Source organism: Anser anser (assembly GCF_964211835.1).
Source record: "Anser anser genome assembly, chromosome: 1".
NCBI lineage: Eukaryota > Metazoa > Chordata > Aves > Anseriformes > Anatidae > Anser > Anser anser.
In genome coordinates this window covers 1,116,563-1,136,552 of record NC_139720.1, presented here as the reverse complement: position 1 = coordinate 1,136,552, position 19,990 = coordinate 1,116,563, and the positions used below count along the sequence as shown (strand labels likewise).

The 19,990-nt window shown below is 66.9% G+C and overlaps 2 protein-coding genes across 6 annotated transcripts in view; both read left to right on the top strand.

Annotated features, from left to right (window-relative positions):
* The window catches only part of FLNC (filamin C), a 38,698-nt gene extending 22,000 nt beyond the window's left edge, over positions 1 to 16,698 (top strand). Inside the window, exons 26-47 of one of the 5 annotated variants that reach the window (XM_083840615.1) lie at positions 40 to 163; positions 497 to 653; positions 999 to 1,188; positions 1,951 to 1,974; positions 2,077 to 2,324; positions 2,878 to 2,965; positions 3,061 to 3,201; positions 3,287 to 3,415; positions 3,892 to 4,065; positions 4,566 to 4,727; positions 4,812 to 5,015; positions 5,714 to 5,866; positions 5,959 to 6,081; positions 7,162 to 7,404; positions 9,719 to 9,988; positions 10,956 to 11,093; positions 11,662 to 11,777; positions 11,864 to 11,993; positions 13,220 to 13,396; positions 14,121 to 14,339; positions 15,090 to 15,299; positions 16,475 to 16,698. In XM_083840615.1, the coding sequence (XP_083696741.1) occupies positions 40 to 163; positions 497 to 653; positions 999 to 1,188; positions 1,951 to 1,974; positions 2,077 to 2,324; positions 2,878 to 2,965; positions 3,061 to 3,201; positions 3,287 to 3,415; positions 3,892 to 4,065; positions 4,566 to 4,727; positions 4,812 to 5,015; positions 5,714 to 5,866; positions 5,959 to 6,081; positions 7,162 to 7,404; positions 9,719 to 9,988; positions 10,956 to 11,093; positions 11,662 to 11,777; positions 11,864 to 11,993; positions 13,220 to 13,396; positions 14,121 to 14,339; positions 15,090 to 15,299; positions 16,475 to 16,662 (3,608 nt within the window). In that variant the 3' untranslated portion in view covers positions 16,663 to 16,698. Of the gene's footprint in view, positions 1 to 39; positions 164 to 496; positions 654 to 998; positions 1,189 to 1,950; positions 1,975 to 2,076; positions 2,325 to 2,877; positions 2,966 to 3,060; positions 3,202 to 3,286; positions 3,416 to 3,891; positions 4,066 to 4,565; positions 4,728 to 4,811; positions 5,016 to 5,713; positions 5,867 to 5,958; positions 6,082 to 7,161; positions 7,405 to 9,718; positions 9,989 to 10,955; positions 11,094 to 11,661; positions 11,778 to 11,863; positions 11,994 to 13,219; positions 13,397 to 14,120; positions 14,340 to 15,089; positions 15,300 to 16,474 lie in introns of those variants that run through there. The other 4 variants (XM_083840616.1, XM_083840617.1, XM_083840618.1 and 1 more) reach the window with 4 other exon arrangements.
* A 1,063-nt stretch (positions 16,699 to 17,761) lies between these two features.
* Positions 17,762 to 19,809, top strand: ATP6V1F (ATPase H+ transporting V1 subunit F). Its single transcript, XM_083840606.1, has 2 exons — positions 17,762 to 18,074; positions 19,332 to 19,809. The coding sequence occupies exons 1-2, from the start codon at positions 17,776 to 17,778 to the stop codon at positions 19,531 to 19,533; spliced, it is 501 nt and encodes a 166-aa protein (XP_083696732.1). The 5' UTR covers positions 17,762 to 17,775; the 3' UTR covers positions 19,534 to 19,809.
* The last annotated feature ends 181 nt before the right edge of the window (positions 19,810 to 19,990 follow it).

Here is a 19,990-nt window from a genome sequence, read left to right as displayed (position 1 = left end):
CCCACAGGGACCCAGCCCCACTGATCCTCCCTCCCGCAGGCCTGGCGGAGCCGGTGGAGGTGCGTGACAACGGGGACGGCACCCATAAGGTGACCTACACCCCGGCCACCGACGGGCCCTACACTGTGGCCGTCAAGTATGCCGACCAGGAGGTGCCGCGCAGGTGAGGGGCAGCGCCCAGCCCCACTGATCCCCATGCCCTACTGATCCCTGTGCCCCATTGATCCCTGTGCCCCACACTGATCCTGTGCTCCACAGTGACCCCATGCCCCACTGGGCCCGTGCCCCACTGGCCCTGTGCTCCACGTTGGCCCCGTGCCCCACTGAACCTTGTCCCCTCCACCGAACCTTGTTCCCCGCACTCACCCCATGTCCCCTACCAACCCTGTTTCCCATACTGACCCCATACCCCACTGACCCCCTGCCACGCATTGACCCCGTTCCCCATACTGACCCCACTGACCCCGTGCCCCCCAACGACCCCGTGTCCCCGCAGCCCCTTCAAGATCAAGGTGCTGCCCGCTCACGACGCCAGCAAGGTGCGCGCCAGCGGCCCGGGGCTGAGCGCCAGCGGCATCCCCGCCAGCCTGCCCGTGGAGTTCACCATCGACGCGCGCAACGCCGGCGAGGGGCTGCTGACCGTGCAGATCCTGGTGAGCCCCACCGCGTGCCTCGTACCGTCCCGTGGGGCGCTGAGACCCATAGGGCTCCCTATGGCCGTCCCATGGGGCGCTGAACCCCACAGGGTGCCCTGGTACCATGCCTTGGGGGGGGGGCTGAGCCCCATAGAAGGCTCTTACGCCCCTGCAATGGGGTGCCAGGCCCCGTGGTCACACAGCACACATCAATGGGGCGCTGAGCCCTATATGTAACTCTTGCACCCATGTAATGGGGTGCCGAGCCCCATAGGGCCCCCTATGACCATCCCATGGGGCACCAAACCCCATAGGGCTCCCTGTGGCCGTCCCATGGGGCGCTGAGCCACACGGTGCCCACAGGACCCTGAGGGGCAGCCCAAGAAGGCGGCGATCCGGGACAACGGGGACGGCACCTACACGGTGTCCTACGTGCCCGACCTGCCGGGGCGCTACACCATCACCATCAAGTACGGCGGGGACGAGATCCCCTGCTCGCCCTTCCGCATCCACGCCGTGCCCTCCGGCGACGCCAGCAAGTGCCTCGTCACAGGTGGGCCCTGCCCCACGGCGTGCCCCGCTGCCCCACGGCGTCCCCACGCTGCCCTATGACTTCCCCGTGCCACCCCATGCTACCTCCTGCTACCCCACGGCATCCCCCTGCCGCCCCATTGTGCCCCGTGCTGCCCCGTAGCATCCCTGTGTTGCCCCATGGCATCCTCCTGCTGCCCCACAGATTCTCCATGCTGCCCCACATCATTCCCTTGCTGCCCCACTGTGCCCTGTGCTGCCCCGTGGCATCCCTGCGCTGCCCCACGCCACCTCCTTGCTGCCCCATGGATTTTCCGTGCTCCCCCACAGCACCCCCTTGCTGCCCCGTTGTGCCCTCTGCTGCCCCACGGCACAACCACGCTGCCCCACGGCATCCCCACGCTGCCCCACGGCACACCCATGCTGCCCCCTGCCATCCCACGGTTTCGCCTCACTGCCCCACTGCTGCCCCACAGATTCCCTGTGCTGCCCCACAGCGCCTCGTGCCACCCCACACCATTCCCCACGCTGCCCCACACCGACCCACAGCATCCCCCCCCCGCCCCACAGCTTCCCTCCGCTGCCCCACGGCTTCCCCACGGCATCCCCTCCTTGCCTTGCCCCACGCTGCCCCATGGCTGCCCCCCTATCACCCCCCACCCCACGGCGTCCACGGGTGCCCCCCGAGCAGAGCAGGACGTGCTGGCCCCCCGGCCCCCCCCGGCCCCCGCAGCCCCCCGCAGCCCCCCCATCTCATCCGCTTTTCCCTCGTCTCTCTTTGCAGTATCCATTGGGGGCCACGGACTGGGTAAGTGGGGCCGGGGGCCAGGGGGCGAGGGTCTGGGTTGGGGGGGTGGGGGCCGGGCCGGGTCCCCGTGACCGTATCCCACCCCCCCGCCCCGCCCCGCAGGTGCCTGCCTGGGCCCCACCATCCAGATCGGGGAGGAGACGGTGATCACGGTGGACGCCAAGGCGGCCGGGCAGGGCAAGGTGACCTGCAAGGTGTCGACGCCCGATGGGGCCGAGCTGGACGTGGACGTGGTGGAGAACCATGACGGCACCTTCGACATCTACTACACCGCCCCCGAGCCTGGCAAATACGTCATCACCATCCGCTTCGGGGGCGAGCACGTCCCCAACAGCCCCTTCCACGTCCTGGTAGGTGGTGGTGGGGGCACTTGGACTTGGGGGCCTTGGAGGGCTGGGAGATGATGACGAGCGCCATGCGGCAGAGAGTTGGGGCCGTAGTGGGTACCATCGGGTCAGGAAGTCGAGGTGGCATGAGGTTGAGCTGAAGCCACGTTGGGCATCATGGGATAGAAGGTCATGGTGGGCACCATGGGGCTGGGGGTTGTGGTGGGCACCGTGGGGCTGGGACACCAAGGGGAGTACCGTGGGGCAGAGCTGGGACCATAGGGAGTACTGGTGGGCCAGGAGATCACAATGGGAGCCACGGGGTAGAGCTGGGGCCGCACTGGGAACCACGGGGTTGGGAGACCTTGGTGGGCACCGTGGGGTTGTGGTGGGCACCGTGGGGCTAGGAGACCGTGACAAGCACCATGGGGCAGGGCTGGGAGTGTAGGGGGCACCAAGGGGATGGGAGATGGTCATGGGCATCGTGGGGCAGAGCTGGGGCCGTGGTGGCCACCCTGGGACTGGGAGACCCCCCCGGGGGGCTGTGGTACTGACACCGCTCTGCCCATGGTGCCAGGCCACGGCGGAGCCTCCTGCCACTGCCGAGAGCCTTCGCCCCTTCAACCTCGTCATCCCCTTCACCGTGCAGAAGGGCGAGATCACAGGTATGGGGTGAGGGGGGCGTGGTGTGGGGCATGGTGTGGGGCACGGTGTGGGACGCTAGTGTCCCCACGGCACCCTGGTGACGCGGCGTCCCCAGGCGAGGTGCGGATGCCCTCGGGGAAGACGGCGCGTCCCAACATCACGGACAACAAGGACGGGACGGTGACGGTGCGCTACGCCCCCACCGAGAAAGGGCTGCACGAGATGGACATCCGCTACGACGGCAACCACATCCCCGGTGAGCACTGGGAGCACTGGGAAGGGGCTGAACCCTGATCCCCGACGCTGTGGCCCCGTGTCCCTGACTGTCCCCATGTCCCCAGGGAGCCCCCTCCAGTTCTACGTGGATGCCATCAACCCGCGGCACGTCAGCGCCTACGGGCCGGGGCTGAGCCATGGCATGGTCAACAAGCCGTGCACCTTCACCATTGTCACCAAGGACGCTGGGGAGGGTGAGTGATGGTCCCAGGGGGGTGGGAGGGGTTGGGAGAGCGTGATGGGCAGCATGGGGTTGGGAGATCATGGGGTCACCAAGGGGTTGGGAGACTGGGGGGGTGCAACTGTAGGTTTGGGAGAACGTGAAGAGTGCCACAGGGTTGGAAGACCATGAGGGACACCATAGGGTTGGAAGACCATGTTAGCCACCATTGGGTTAGAAGATCACGTTGGCCATCATTGGGTTGGAAGACCACAATGGGCACCATTGGGTTGGAAGACCATGATGGCCATGGTTGTGTTGGAAGACGGCGGTGGCCACCATAGGGTTGGAAGACCGTGATGGACACAATGGGGTTGGGAGATCCTGGTGGCCACCACAGGGCTGGGAGGCCGTGATGAACGCTGCTTGGTTGGGAGATGGTGGTGGGCACCATGGGGCTGGGGGAGTGTGGTGGGCGCTGTGGTGCTGACCCCCTGCCCCGTGCCCCAGGTGGGCTCTCGCTGGCGGTTGAGGGCCCCTCCAAGGCAGAGATCACCTGCAAGGATAACAAGGACGGGACCTGCACCGTGTCCTACCTGCCCACGGCCCCCGGGGACTACAACATCATCGTCCGCTTTGACGACAAGCACATCCCGGGCAGCCCCTTCACCGCCAAGATCACTGGTGAGAGGGGGCTCAAGGAGGCCTTTGGGGACCCCCTCTGGCCTTGGGGACCTCTGCCTGGCCATGGTCATGGGGACACCTGCGTGGCCTCTGGGAATCATCGTATGGCCATGGGGTCCCTTGTCCAGCCCTGGCCACCAGGACCCCATTGTATGGCCACGGGTACCATGTCCATGTGGTCCTGGGGACCCCTAAACGGTCGTGGCCATGGGGACCCTTGAATGGCTGTGGGGATCCCACCGTGTGGCTATGGGGACACCTGCATGGTCATGATCATGGGGACCCATGCATGGCCACCAGGACCCCACCACACGGCCTTGGGGACCCTGTGTGGTCACGGGGACCCCATCAGGTGGCATTGGGTGCATTGCATGGCCACCAGGACCCCACCACACGTCCCCACATGGCCCTGGGGATCCCGCTCACGTGGCCACAGGCCCACAGCCACGGGACCCCCACGCTGCCCCCCCTCTTGCCCCCCACTGACGGTGCCTCCACAGGGGACGACTCGATGCGGACGTCCCAGCTGAACGTGGGCACCTCGACGGACGTCTCGCTGAAGATCACGGAGACGGACCTGAGCCTGCTGACCGCCAGCATCCGGGCGCCCTCGGGCAACGAGGAGCCCTGCCTGCTCAAGCGGCTGCCCAACCGCCACATCGGTGCGTGGGGACACAGGGATGTGGGGACACGGGGACGTGGGGACACCCAGTGGTGGCGGTGGCTAACGGTGGCGTCTCCCCCAGGCATCTCCTTCACGCCCAAGGAGGTGGGCGAGCATGTGGTGAGCGTGAAGAAGAGCGGGCAGCACGTCACCAACAGCCCCTTCAAGATCCTGGTGGGGCAGTCGGAGATCGGGGACGCCAGCCGGGTGAAGGTGTGGGGCAAGGGGCTGGTGGAGGGGCACACGTTCGAGGTGGCCGAGTTCATCGTGGACACGCGTAATGCTGGTGAGACCACGGGCGGGGATGGGGACGGGGATGGGGACAGGGCAGGGTCATCGGTGTGACGCGGTTAGGGCTGGCATGGGGTGGTGGCCGAGGGCATGTCGTGGCTGAGGCCAGCACAGGACGGGTGGTGGCTGTGGTGGTGGCATGGCTGAGGCCAGCACTGGGTGGTGGCCATGGTGGTGGTGCGGCGGTAGCCAAGGGGCTGATGGGATGGTGGCTGTGATGATGCCATGGTCATGGCTGGGGTGGGATGGGTGGTGGCCATGGCATAGCCAAGGGATGGAGGCCATGGCTATGGCATGGTCATGGTCAGGATGGGATGGGTGGTGGCCATGGCATGGCCAAGGGCAACCAACATGGGATGGAGACCATGGTGTTGGCATGGTCATGGTCAGGATGGGATGGGTGGTGGCCATGGCATGGCCAGGGACAATGTAGGATGGAGACCATGATGATGATATGGTCATGACCGGAATGAGATGGGTGGTGGCCATGGCATGGCCAAGGCCAACTTCGGGTGGTAGCCGTAGTTGTGACTGTGTTGGGATGGGCTGGTGGCCGTGATGGTGGCATGGCCAAGGCCAGCATGGGGTGGTGGCCGTGGTGGTGGCACGGCCGTGGCCAGGATGGGCTGGTGGCCTCATGACGCCCCCGTCCATGCTGGGGAATGGCCCCAAACATGTCCCCACTCTGCCCAGGCTATGGCGGGCTGGGCCTGTCCATCGAGGGCCCCAGCAAGGTGGACATCAACTGCGAGGACGTGGAGGACGGCACCTGCAAGGTCACCTACTGCCCCACCGAGCCCGGCAACTATATCATCAACATCAAGTTCGCCGACAAGCATGTTCCAGGTGGGCGCGGGGACGGGGCAGGGGCTGGCGAGGTCCCCCCAGGAAGGGGTGGCCGGGGTGGGCACGCTGAGCTGGTGGCTGTCCCCCCCCAGGGAGCCCCTTCACGGTGAAGGTGACGGGCGAGGGGCGCATGAAGGAGAGCATCACGCGCCGGCGCCAGGCCCCCTCCATTGCCACCATCGGCAGCACCTGCGACCTCAACCTCAAGATCCCAGGTAGGGCGCGCGTCTTCCTCCTCCTCCTCCTCCTCCTTCTCCTCCTCCTCCTGCTCCTGCGCCTCTGCGGCGGGGACGGGGACAGGGACAGGACATGGACAGGACAGGGACAGGGCAATGACAGGGACAGGACAGGGACAGGACAGGGACAGGGACGCGTCTCGGCCGCTCCAGCTCTGATTTCCGCCGCCTTCTTCCTTCTCTCCTCGTCCGTCCGTGCACCGTCCCCGTGTCCGTCCGCGTGTGCCTGTGCCCCTCCGTGCGTGCGTCCCTCCGGGTTTGTCCGTCTGTCCGTGCCCCCACCCATGTGTCCATCTGTCCATGCCTGTGACTGTCTGTGTACTGGCCCGTCTGCCCGTGTACCTGCCCGTCCATCCGTGCCCATTCATCCCCGCACACCCTCCTCCACCTGTGTAACCATCCATCCACCCATCCATCCATGTCTCCATCCTTCTGTGCTTCTCTCCATCCATCTGATGTCCGTCCATCCATCCATGTTTCTGTCCATCCATTCATCCGTCACTCATCCAACCATCAACTTTCCATGTGCCCGCCCATCCGTCCGTCCATTCATCCATCCACGTGTCCATGCATTCATGCATCCATTGTGCATCCACCCACCCACCCATCCATTCATCATCCATTCATGTGTCCGTCCATCCATCCATCTATCCATGCATCCATCAATCATCCATCCATGTTTCCACCCTTCCATCATCCATCTATCTATGCATGCATGCATCCATCCATCCATTCATGTTTTCACCCATCCATCCTTCTGTCCATATTTCCATCCATCCATCCATCCATGTGTTCATCCATCCATCCATCCGTGCACCCATGTTTCCACCCATCCATCAATCCATTGATGTGCCCATCCACATTTCCATCCATCCGCACACGTGTCCATGTGTCCTCATGTCTTCCCATGTGCCACTGTCCCCGTCCCCGTGTCGGTGTCCCCGTCCCTGTCCCCGTTGTCGGTGTCCCCGTGTCGGTGTCCCCGTGTCGGTGTCCCCGTGTCGGTGTCCCCGTGTCGGTGTCCCCGTGCCCGCCCGGCGCGCGGCGGCGGCGCCGCAGGGAACTGGTTCCAGATGGTGTCGGCGCAGGAGCGCCTGACGCGCACCTTCACGCGGAGCAGCCACACGTACACGCGCACCGAGCGCACCGAGATCAGCAAGACGCGCGGCGGCGAGACCAAGCGGGAGGTGCGGGTGGAGGAGTCCACGCAGGTCGGCGGCGACCCCTTCCCCAACGTCTTCGGGGACTTCCTGGGCCGCGAGGGCCTGGGCGCCTTCAGCAGCATCGCCCGCGGCCAGGAGGGTGCGTGCGGGGCGTGCGTGTGCCGGGGCGTGCGTGTGCCTGCACCAGGGGCTGGGTGCACCTGCATGGGGGCGTGCTTGTGCGAGGGATGGGTGCATGGGTACATGGGAGAGTGCTTGTGCAAGGGTTGGGTGCACCTGCATGGGGGAATGTGCTTGTGCAAGGGCTGGTGCATGTGTACATGGGGGGCATGCTTGTGCAAGGGATAGGTGCATGTGTACATGGGAGAGTGTTTGTGCAAGGGCTTGGTGCACCTGTACATGTGGAAACGTGCTTGTGCAACGGCTGGGTGCATGTGTACGTGGGAGAGTGCTTGTGCAAGGGCTGGGTGCACATGCATGGGGGAGTGTGCTTGTGCAAAGGCTGGTGCACTTGCACATGGGAGAGTGTGCAAGGATTTGGTGTATTTGCACGTGGGAGCCTGCTTGCACAGGTGCTGGCTGTGCATTTGCACCCAGGACTCTGCTAGCAGAAGGGCTGGATGCACATAGGAGTTTGCACGAGCCATGGGTGTGCATTTGCACATGGGTTTGTGCATGCACATGCTGCACCTTGGACAGCGTTTGCATGGCACCGTGTGCCTATGTGGGGCTGGGTGTGCACTTGCACGTGGGAGGGGGCTTGCACGGGGCTGTGCATGCTCACACAGCACTGTGGGCGATGCACAAGAGCACAAGCTTGCACAGAAGCGCGCTTGCACCAAGGCTGAGCGTGAGTTTGCGCACAGGAGCGTGCTGGCACAGGGGCCGTGTGCTCACCATGCATGGCATGAGCGTGTTTGCACAGGGCTGTGTGTGCTTGCACAGGGGTGTGCCCCCCCCAGGGGACCACGCACCTTCCCACGGCAGCTGCACGTGCCCCTTGCACGAGGCCTTGCACAAGGGCTGGCTCACACAGGCCCGGCACACGCCTTCCCCTGGCACAGGGCATTTGCGCAAGGTGCCTTGCACGAGGCTGCCCTTGCACAAGCATGGCAGCTGGGCACTGGTGACGTGGTGCTCACAAGAGGTGCGCGTGCCCTTGCACAGGCTAACACGGGCCTTGCACAGAGCCCTTTGCTCAAGCGTGTGGGTGTGTGTGATCACGGGGGCGTGCAAGCCCCTAGCACGAGGGTGTGACCTCACGGCGTGCACACCTAGAGGCGCGTGCTGGGCGGGTCCTTTGCACTGGGGTGTGCACACGCTGGGGATATCTGCTCACAGGCGTGCTTGTGCCCCGCGCACGAGGCTGCACGCTCAGCAGGCGAGGGGGCACGGCGGGGGGGGTGCGTGTGCCCTTTGCACGAGGGTGCAGGCTCCCTAGGGCACCTGCAGACCCCTCGCTGCTGGCTGCAATCTCCTTGGGGTGCGTGCAAGCCCCTTACGCGGGGGGGGGTGCAGGCTTTTTGGGGTGCGTGCAAGCTCTTAGCAAATGGGTGCACGGTCTTGGGGTGCACGCAGACCCCTTGCAAACAGGTGCATGCTCCACAGCGTGCATGCAAGCCCCTTGCAGACGGGTGCACGCTTTTTGGGGTGCATGCAAACTCTTAGCAAACCGCTGCAGGCTATTGGGGTGCATGAAAACCCTTTGCAAATGGATGCACACTCTTTGGGGTGCATGAATCCCTTTGCAAGGGGGTGCAGGCTATTGGGGTGCATGCAAACCTCTTTTAAATGGGTGCAGGCTCCATGGGGTGCATGAAGCCCCCCAGCAGATGGGTGCACGCTCTTGGGGTGCACACAGCCCCCTGGCAAAGAGGTGCAGGCTATTGGGGTGCATGCAACCCTCTTGCAAAGGGGTGCAGGCTATTGGGGTGCACGCAAACCTCTTTTAAATGGGTGCACGCTCCATGGGGTGCACACAAACCTCTTGCACACAAGTGCAGGCTATTGGGGTGCATGCAAACCTCCTTTAAATGGGTGCACACTCTTGGGGTGCACGCAGCCCCCTAGCAAACGGGTGCAGGGTATTTGGGTGCATGAAAACCATTTGCAAACGGTGCAGGCTCTTTGGGGGTGCATGAAGCCCCTCGCAAAGGGGTGCAGCCTGTTGGGGTGCGTGAGAACCCCTCATAAATGGGTGACCGCTCTTTGGGGTACACGCAGACCTCTTTTAAATGGGTGCGTGCTCCATGGGGTGCACGCGGCCCCCCAGCAGATGGATACAGGCTTTTTGGGGCGCATGCAAACCCCTTACAAACGGGTGCGCTCTTTGGGGTGCATGCAAGCTCTTAGCAAATGGCTGCACACTCCCTGGGGTGCATGAAGCCTCCCCTGGCAGAGGGGAGCAGCCCCCCCCCCAGGACCCCGTGGGCGCAGTGACCGTGTCCCCGCAGGCGAGGCGGCCCCCCAGGAGCTGACGGCGCAGGTGCTGAGCCCCTCGGGGAAGCTGTTCGACGCCGAGGTGCTGGAGGGGGGAGACAGCACGTACAGCGTGCGCTTCGTGCCCCAGGAGATGGGCCCCCACACCGTCAACGTCAAGTACCGGGGGCAGCACGTGCCCGGCAGCCCCTTCCAGTTCACCGTGGGGCCGCTGGGCGAGGGGGGGGCCCACAAGGTGCGCGCCGGGGGCACCGGCCTGGAGCGCGGCGTGGCCGGGGTGCCAGGTGAGGGGGGTGGGGGGGGTGGGGGGGTTGATGGGGGGGGGGGGGGGAATGGGGGTGCGATGGGGTGGGGGTGTGGTGGGGTGGGGGGGCAATGGGATGGGGCATAATGGGGGTATAACGGGGGCGTAATGGGATGGGTGTGTAATGGGATGGGGGGAGTCAATGGGATGGGGGGCAACAGGGTGGGGGTGTAACGGGTTGGGGGTGTAACGGGTTGGGGGGGCAATGGGGTGGGGGTGTGATGGGAAGGGGGTGTAATAGGATGGAGGGGAAATGGGATGGGGGTGTAATAGGATGGGGGTGTAATGGGATGGGGGGCAATGGGGTGGGGTGTGACGGGATGGGGGTGTAATGGGATGGGGGGGCAATGCAGTGGGGCATAATGGGGGTGTAATGGGATGGGGGTGCAACAGGGGTGTGATGGGATGGGGGTGTAGTGGGGGTGCAATGGGATAGGGCGGCAATGGGGATAGGGGTGCAACGGGGGCACAGCGGGGGTGCAACGGGGGTTTCATGGGGTGGGGGTACAATGGGATGCAATGGGGGTTTGGGGGGCATGCAGTGGGATGGGGGGGGAATGGGGTGCAATGGGAGTTTGGTGGGGGTGCAATGGGGAGGGGGTGCAAGGGGGATAGGGTACAAGGGGGGCACAGTGGGGGTGCAATGGGGGTTTCGTGGGGTGGGGGTGCAATGGGATCGGGGTGCAATGGGGTGCAATGGGGGTTTGGAGGGGGTGCAATGGGGAGGGGGTGCATTGGGGATAGGAGCACAACGGGGGTGCAGCAGAGGTGCAATGCAGCTGGGGGTGCAATGGGGGTGCAGTGGGACACGTATGCAATGGGGTGGGGGTGCAATGGGGTTTGGGTGCCCTGGGGGTGCAGTGGGGGGTCTGTGGGTGCAGGGCAGGGGACGCAGCAGGCGGGGGGCACACGGACCTCCCCCAGCTTCCCCCCCCATCCCCCCCCAGCCGAGTTCAGCATCTGGACGCGCGAGGCGGGCGCCGGGGGGCTCTCCATCGCCGTGGAGGGGCCCAGCAAGGCCGAGATCTCCTTCGAGGACCGCAAGGACGGGTCCTGCGGCGTCTCCTACGTCGTGCAGGAGCCCGGTGGGTCTGGGGGTCCCCAGCAGCACCGAGCCCCCCTAGTCCCAAATCCCCCCCCCAAGCCCCGGAGCTCGCGGCTGGGGCCAGGGGAAAGGCGCTGGGGGAGGGGGGTGCCCATGGCGGGGGGGGGGGGGTTCCTGTGCATCCAGGAGGGATGTCCCCATGCAAGGGGGTCCTTGTGCACAAGTCTTCCCTGTACAAGGATGTCCCCACCCAAGGGTGTCCCCACCCAAGGGTGTCCTTGTGCGAGGGTGGCCCCAAGAAAGGTTGTCCCCATGTCCCCATGCAGAGGTGTCCCCACGCAAGGGGGTCCTTGTGTAGGGGTGTCCCTGTGCACAAGTCCTCCCCATGCAAGAATGTCCCCACCCAAGGGTGCCCCCACCCAATGAGGTCCTTGTGCGAGTGTGTCCCCGTGAAAGGGTGTCCCCAGGCAAGGATGTCCCCATGCAGAGGGGTCCCCATGCAAAGTCCCCGCCCAAGGGTGCCCCCGCCCAAGGGTGCCCCCACCCAAGCCCCCCACCCCTGCCCCGTGCAAGGGTGCCCCGGTGCGAGCCCCCCCCCCCTCCCGCAGGTGACTACGAGGTGTCCATCAAGTTCAACGAGGAGCACATCCCCGACAGCCCCTTCGTGGTGCCGGTGGCCTCGCACTCGGACGACGCGCGGCGCCTGACCGTCACCAGCCTGCAGGTACCCCCCGATGTCCCCCAACGCCCCCCATCATCATCGTCCCTGGCCCCCCCAAAGGCCGTGCCAACACCCAGTCCCCCCCGCAGGAGACGGTGACGGTGAACCAGCCGGCGTCCTTCGCCGTGCAGCTGAACGGGGCGCGCGGCGTCATCGACGCCAAGGTGCACACCCCGGCCGGCGTGGTGGAGGAGTGCTACGTCTCCGAGCTAGACGGAGGTGGGCGCGGGGACATGGTGGCGGGGGGGGGGACATGGGGACACGGGTGTGGGGACATGGGGTGTGGGGATGTAGGGATGTAGGGACGTGGGGTATGGGGACATGGGGTGTGGGCGCACAGGGACACGGGTGTGGGGATGTAGGGACGTGGGGACACGGGGTGTGGGGACATGGGGTGTGGAGACATAGGGATACAGGTTGTGGGGGCACCAGGTGTGGGGACACGGGGACACGGGCTGTGGGGACACGGGGACACAGGGACAAAGGGTGTAGAGACACAGGGATACAGGGTGTGGGGACACGGGGATATGGGGATGTGGGGAGGTAGGGACATGAGGATGTGGGGACATGGGGATGTGGGTACAGGGGGACATGGGGATGTGGGGACACAGGGACATAGAGACATGAGGATGTGGAGATGTGGGGATGGAGGGACATGGGGATATGGAGATGTGGGGACAGGGGGACATGGGACAGATACGGAGACACGGAGAACGTGGGGATGCAGGGAGGTGTAGGACGTGGGGACATGGGGTGTCGGGACATGGGGACATGGAGACAAGGAGGACATGTTCAGGGATGTGTGGGACACGGGGACATGGAGAGATGGGGTTGCAGGGACATGGGAACGTGGGGATATGGAGACAGAACATGGGGGTGCAGGGACACAGGGGACACGGGGAGATGGAGATATGGGGGACACAGATTTGCAGGGACATGGAGGACCTGGGGATGCAGGGACATGGGGGACAGGGTGACACTGGGGACATGGGGATGCAGGGATGCGGGGACTTGGGTATGTGGGGACAAAGATGCAGGGACATGGGGACACAAGGACGTAGAGGACATCTGTGGACATGGGGACACGGGGACATGGGGATGCAGTCACAGGGATGTGAGGATGCGTGGATGTGGGGACAAGGACACAGGGACATTGGAAGGCAGGGATGTGCAGGACATGGGGACTTGGGGACATGGGGACATGGGGTCATGCAGCGCGGGCATGGGGGATGCAGGGACAGAGGGGATGTGGCAATAGTGGGAACGGGAGACAGGGTGCGGGGCCACGAGGGCTCGGGGACACGGGGCCATGCGGCGTGGATGTGGGGACGTGGGGACAAGGGTGTGGGGTCACAGGGGTGCAGGGACATGGAGACATGGAGTGTGGGGTCAAGGGGGTGCAGGGACACAGGGACGTGGGGTGACATTGCGATGTCCCCCCCCAGACAAGTACTCCATCGGGTTCCTGCCGCGGGAGAACGGGGTGCACTCCATCGACCTGCGCTTCAACGGGCGCCACGTGCCCGGCAGCCCCTTCAACATCCGCGTGGGCGAGCAGAGCCAGGCCGGGGACCCCGGGCTCGTCACCGCCTACGGGCCCGGCCTCGAGGGCGGCATCACAGGTGACAGCGCGGGGACACAATGGGGCTGGTGGCACGGGGGGGCGTGGGCGTGGATGGGGGGACATGGACGTGGTGTGGGGTGGGGGCAGTGGGGACAAGGCCGTTCCTGTAGGGTGGTGGCAATGGGAATGTGCCCGTGCCTTTGGGGTGGGGACCTTGGCAGTAGGGTGGTGGCAGCAGGGACATGGCCATGGCATGGGGTGGTGGCAATGGGGACGTGCCCACGCCTATGGGGCGGTGGCAGTGGGGACATGGCCATGACCGTGGCATGGGGTGGTGGCAATGAGGCCGTGGCTTTGCCTATAGGGTGATGGCAGTGGGGACTTGGCCATGGCATGGCCTGGTGGCAGTGGGGACATCGCTATGGCAGTAGGACGGTGGCAGTGAGGGCACGGCCATGGCACGGGGTGGTGGCAAGAGGGACAGGGCCGTGCCTATAGGGTGGTGGCAATGGGAATGTGCCCATGCCTTTGGGGTGGTGGCAGTGGGGCCACAGCCATGGCATGGGGTGGTGGCAATGGGGATATGGCCATGGCAATAGGATGGTGGCAATAGGGACATGGCCATGGCAGTAGGATGGTGACAACAGGGCCATGGCCGTGGCAGTGGGATAGTGGCAATGGGGACGTGGCCATGGCACGGGGTGGCAGCAGTGGGGCCGCAGCTCCGTGCGGCGGCCGCGGGGCCGTGCGCTGGCGGCAGCGGGTGACACGCGCGCGTGCAGGCGTGTGCTCCGAGTTCCTGGTGAAGACGGCCAACGCGGGGGCGGGCGCGCTCTCGGTCACCATCGACGGCCCCTCCAAGGTGAAGCTGGACTGCGTGGAGTGCGCCGAGGGCCACCGCGTCACCTACACCCCCATGGCCCCCGGCAACTACCTCATCTCCATCAAGTACGGCGGCCCCCACCACATCGTCGGCAGCCCCTTCAAGGCCAAGGTCACCGGTACGGTGCTGGGGATGGGGACAGGTCCTTGGGAGGATGACCGGGGTGGCACCAGGGGGGCGTCCCCAGGGTGGGGGACAGAGGGTCCCTAAGGTGACATGGAGGGGGTGTCCCCAAGATGGTGGGACAGGGGGTCCTTGGGGTGGTGTGGTGGGGGTATCCCCAGGGTGGGGGGAGAGGGGGTGCCCGGGGTGACACGATGGGGGTGTCCCCAGGGTGGGGGACAGGGCGTACCCGGGGTGACACAGTGGTGGGGGGACATGGGGTCCCTAGGGTGACACGGTGGAGGTGTCCCCTTGGTGGTGGGACAGGGGGTGCCCAGGGTGACATGATGGGGGTGTCCCCAAGATGGGGGGCCAGAGGGTCCCGAGGGCGACATAATAGGGGTGTCCCTGGTGTGATGCAGTGGGGGTGTCCCCCGGGGGGGAGGACAGGGGGTCCCTGGGTGACACAGTGGGGGTGTCCTGAGGGTGACGTGATGGGGGGACCCCAAGGGGCTGTGACAGTGGGGTCCCCAGGGTGGCATGATGGGGCATCCTCAGGGTGACCTCAGGGGGGTCCCCAATGGGACGTGATGGGGGGGTCCCCAAAGTGCCTGCTGGGGATCCCCAAGGGGACGTGATTGGGGGGGTCCCCAAGGGGATGTGATGGGGGTCCCCAAGGCGATGGGTGGGGGTCCCCAAGGGGACATGATGGGGGTCCCTGGGGCGCAGCGGGGGGACACCGCGGTGACACCCCTCCCGCCCCCAGGCCCGCGGCTGTCGGGGGGCCACAGCCTCCACGAGACGTCCACGGTGCTGGTGGAGACGGTGACGCGGGGGGGGGCGCGGGGCCCCCCCGCCTTCGGGGCGCTCCCCAAGTTCTCGTCGGACGCCAGCAAGGTGGTGGCGCGGGGCCCGGGGCTGGCCACCGCCTTCGTGGGGCAGAAGAACCACTTCTCCGTGGACTGCAGCAAGGCCGGTGCGTGGGGGGGGGGGATCGGGGGGATCCCGGGGGGTCCCAGGGGGGTGGGGGGGTCGGGGAGGGATCTGGTGGGGTCTGGAGTGGGGATTGGGGGAGAGCCGGGGGGATCTGGTGTGGGGAGTGGGAGGAATCGGGGGAGATCTGGCGTGGGGACTGGGGGGGCTCCAGGGGGATCTGGTGTGGGGATTGGGAGGGATCTGTGGGATCAGCCGTGGGCATTGGGGGGGGATCTGGGAGGATCCGGTTTGAGGATGGGGGGGATTTGAAGGGATATGGCATGGGAAGGGGGGGGGGGGGGGCAGGGGGATCAACCAAGGGCACTGGGGAAAAAATGGGAGGAACTGGTGTGAGGCCTTGGGGGGATCCGAGGGGATCTGGGGAAATTTGGCAGGGGGATTGGGGGCGTTCTGGGGGATCACAAGAAGATCCAGGGGGATCTGAGGCGATCCGGCATGGGGGTTGGAGGGGATCCTGGGGGTGTTGGGGTGGGGGTGATGTGCCGGGGGGATCTGGTGGTGGTGGGGATCTAGTTGCGGTGGGATCTGGTGGCAGTGGGGGTCTGGTGGTGGTGTTGGTGGGGATCTGGTGGTGGCAGTGGGGATCTGGTGGCGGGGGATCTGGTGGCGGGGGATCTGGTGTGGGGGGGAACTGGTGGCAGTGCTGGTGGGATCTGGGGGTGGTGGGGACCTGGTGGTGGTGCTGGTGGGGATCTGGTGGCAGTGGGGATCTGGTGGTGGTGGTGGGGTCTGGTGGTGGGATCTGGTGGTGGTGGTGGGGTCTGGTGGTGGGATCTGGTGGTGGTGGTGGGAAGCTGGTACTGGTGGGATGTGGTGGTGGTGGGGTCTGGTGATGATGCTGAAGGGACCTGGTGGTGGTGGTGGGGATCTGGTGGCGGTGGAGGGGATCTGGTGGGGGAGGGGATCTAGTGGCGGTGGTGCTGGGTATCTGGAGGTGGTGGGGATCTGGTGGTGGTGGAGATCTAGTGGCGGTGGGGGGGGGGGTCTGGTGGTGGTGTTGGTGGGAATCTGGTGTCAGTGGGGATCTGGTGGTGGGATCTGGCGGTGGTGCTGGGGATCTGGCGGTGGTGCTGGGGATCTGGCGGCGCTGGTGGAGATCCGTGGGCGGTGGGGACCCTCCGGGATCGGCTGCCTGAGCGGCGTCGCGCCCCGCAGGCAGCAACATGCTGATGGTGGGCGTGCACGGCCCCAAGACGCCGTGCGAGGAGGTGTACGTGAAGCACGTGGGCAGCCGCGTGTACAACGTCACCTACACGGTGAAGGAGAAGGGCGACTACCTGCTCATCCTGCGCTGGGGCGACGACAACGTGCCCGGCAGCCCCTTCCGCGTCTCCGTGCCCTGAGCGCCGCCGCGCGCCCCAATAAAGCGCTGGCAACCCCGGGGGGGGCGCTGCGTGGTGGTTCTTGGGGTCGGGGGGGTGGTCTTGGGGTCCTGGGGGGTCTTGGGGTCAGGGGGTGCTGACACCCCGGGGGGCTGCAGCGTGGTGCCTGGGGAGGGGGGTCTTGGGATCGGGGGGTGGGGTTGAGGGGTCCTATAGGGGTCCTGAGGGGTCCTGGGGTCGGGGGGGTCTTGGGGTCGGGGGGTGCTGACACCCCGGGGGGCTGCGGCATGGTGCCTGGGAGGGGGGATCTTGGGATCGGGGGGTGGGGTTGGGGGGTCCTGGGGGGGTCCTGGGGGGTCCCAGGCATTGGGAGGGGCCTGGGTGGGTCCTGGGGTCGGGGGGGTCTTGGCGACAGGGGGTGTTGACACGCGGGGGGCTGCGGCATGGTGCCTGGGAGGGGGGATCTTGGGATCGGGTGGTGGGGTTGAGGGGTCCTGGGGGGGTCCTGGGGGGTCCTGGGGTCGGGGGTCCCAGGGGGAGGTCCTGGGGGGGCGGTCCCTAGGGGGTGGTCCTGGATGGGGGAGCAGTTCCCGGTGAGGGGGCTCCTGGGGAGGGGTTTGGGGTTGCTGACACCGCCGGGGGGCTGCAGCATGGTGTCTGGGGGGGGGGGTCTTGGTGTCAGGGGGGTGGGGTTGGGGGGGATGGGGGGGTCCTGGGGTTGGGGGTCCCAGGGAGAGGTTCTGGGGAGATGATCCTGAGGGGTGGTCCTGGATGGGGGGGGCAGTGCCCGTTGTGGGGGGGGTCCTGGGGTTGGGGTGGATGGGGTCGGGGGGCGCTGACACCCCGGGGGGGCTGCGTGGTGCTTGGGGGGGGTTCTGGGGTCGGGGGGGTGGCGTCGGGGGGCCTGGAGGTGTCCGGGGGGGGTCCTGGGGTTGGGGGTCCCGGGGGGGGGGGTCCCAGGGGCGATGCCCCCCGGGGGGGGGGGGGGGCAGACTCGGGCCCTTGAAGGACACTGCGCACTGCGCATGCGCCACGAGCGGAGCGGGGCGGGACCAGCGCCGAGGGGGCGTGGTCAGTACGGAGGGGGGCGTGGCCAGCGGGGCGGGGGCGTGGTCAAACAATAGTGGGCGTGCCATGGGGGCGGAGTCGGGCGGAGGGGGCGTGCCCGCCGTCCCGTTGCCCGGGCGACGGGGGCGTGGTTTGGCGGCGGAGGGGCGTGGCTTGCCTCGGCGCATGCGCGGCGCCGGCTGGCGGCCCCCCGGAGCGGCGGGCGCCATGTCGGGGCGGGGGAAGCTGATCGCGGTGGTGGGCGACGAGGACACGGTGACCGGCTTCCTGCTGGGCGGCGTGGGCGAGCTCAACAAGCACCGCAAGGCCAACTTCCTGGTGGTGGAGAAGGAGACCAGCGTGGCCGAGATCGAGGAGACCTTCCGGTGGGGGGGGGGGGTCGTGGGGGGGGGCAAGGGGGTCGGGGGAGGTGGGGGTGGGGGTGGGGGGGGCCGGGGGGTCCTGGGGATCCCCGGTGGGGCTTGGGGGGGGGGTCCCGAGTCCTGGGGGTGCATGGGGGGGGGGCTTGGGGGTCCCAGGGGGCCCCGGTTTGGGCTGGGGGGTCCTGAGTACTGGGGGGGGGGGGGCAGGGGGTCAGGGGGATCCGGGATGAGGGGGGCTGGGGGGTCCTGGGGGTCCTTGGTGGGGTTGGGGGGGTGCTCGGGGGTCGGAGGGGAGCCCCAGGGGTCCCCGGTGGGGCTGGGGGGGGTCCTGAGTTCTGGGGGGGCAGGCTCGGGGGTCGGGTGGACACGGGATGGGGGGGGCTGGGGGGTCCTGGGGGTCCCAGGTGGGGCTGGGGGTGGGTCCTGAGTCCTAGGGAGGGTGGAGGGGGGGCCCTCGGGGGTCCCAGGGGTCCCCAGTTTGGGCTGGGGGGGGTCCTGAGTTCTGGGGGGGGGGGGGGTCCCAGGTGGTCAGGGGGAACCGGGATGGGGGGAGCTTGAGGGTCTTGGGGGTCCCAGGTGGGGCTGGGGGGGTCCCGAGTCCTGGGGGTGCATGGGGATGGGCTTGGGGGTCCCAGGGGTCCATGATTGGGCTGGGGGGAGCTCCCTGTGGGCTGGGGGGGCAGACCCTGAGTGTCCTGGGGGCCTTTTAGGGGGTCCTGGTGGTCTTTATGGGGGTCCCGGCGTCCTTTAAGGGTGTCCCGGGGGCCTTTAGGGGTGTCCTGGGGGCCTTTATGGGGGTCTCGGGGGCCTTTAGGAGTGTCCTGGTGGTCTTTATGGGGGTCCCAGGGGCCTTTTAGGGTGTCCAGGGGGCCTTTACAGGGGTCCTGGGGGCCTTTAGGGGTGTCCTGGTGGTCTTCATGGGGGCTCCAGCGTCCTTTTTGGGTGTCCCGGGGGCCTTTATGGTTGTCCAGGGGTCCTTTAAGGGGGTCCCAGGGGCCTTTAGGGGTGTCCTGGTGGTCTTTATGGGGGTCCCAGTGTACTTTAAGGGTGTCCCGGGGGCCTTTAGGGGTGTCCTGGTGGTCTTTATGGGGGTCCCGGTGTCCTTTTAGGGTGTCCCAGGGGGCTTTTAGGCGGTCCCGGGGTCCTTTTTGGGTGTCCCGGGGTCCTTTATGGTTGTCCAGGGGTCCTTTTTGGGTGTCCCAAGGTCCTTTAAGGGGGTCCTGTGGTGCTGACCCCCCTGTGCCCCCCCCAACCCCCCAGGAGCTTCCTGTGGCGGGAGGACATCGGCATCATCCTGATCAACCAGTGCATCGCCGAGCTGATCCGGCACGTCATCGAGGCGCACACGCGCTCGCTGCCGGCCGTGCTGGAGATCCCCTCCAAGGAGCACCCCTACGACGCCGCCAAGGACTCGGTGCTGCGCCGCGCCCGCGGCATGTTCACCGCCGACGACCTGCGCTAGCCTGCTGCCACTGGTGCCACTGGTGGCACTGGTGACGCTGGTGGCACTGGTGACGCTGGTGGCGCTGCCGGCACCCGCGCCCAGTCGGATGGCACCGGTGCCGCCCGGCACACCCCACACCCAACCGGCAACCAGCGGCGCCGCGGTGATGCCGAGGGCGCCGCGTTGACCCACGGGTGTTTATTGTGCCCCCCCCGTGTTATTGTGGCCCCCCCGTGTCATTGTGGCCCCCCCTGGCCATGTCGTTGTCCCCAACACGAGGCACCCGTCACCGCCGCTCCGTGCCCGCTGCGCTCGCTGCATCGTGCCGGGGGGTCGGGGGGGTGCGGGGGGAGCAGGGGGGCCAGCAGGGCCAGGAAGGTCTGGGTGTTCCTGGGGGGGGGCACACGGAGAGGGGGGGGGACATAGGAACTGCGTGTTCCTGGGGAGGCACGGGGGGGGGACATGGTGTGGGGAC

Coding starts and splice junctions, on each gene's coding strand:
- ATP6V1F (XM_083840606.1), top strand. CDS start 17,776: ATGGGGGCGGAGTCGGGCGGAGGGGGCGTGCCCGCCGTCCCGTTGCCC. Junction 18,075..19,331: donor GAGATCGAGGAGACCTTCCG/GTGGGGGGGGGG, acceptor CCAACCCCCCAG/GAGCTTCCTGTGGCGGGAGG.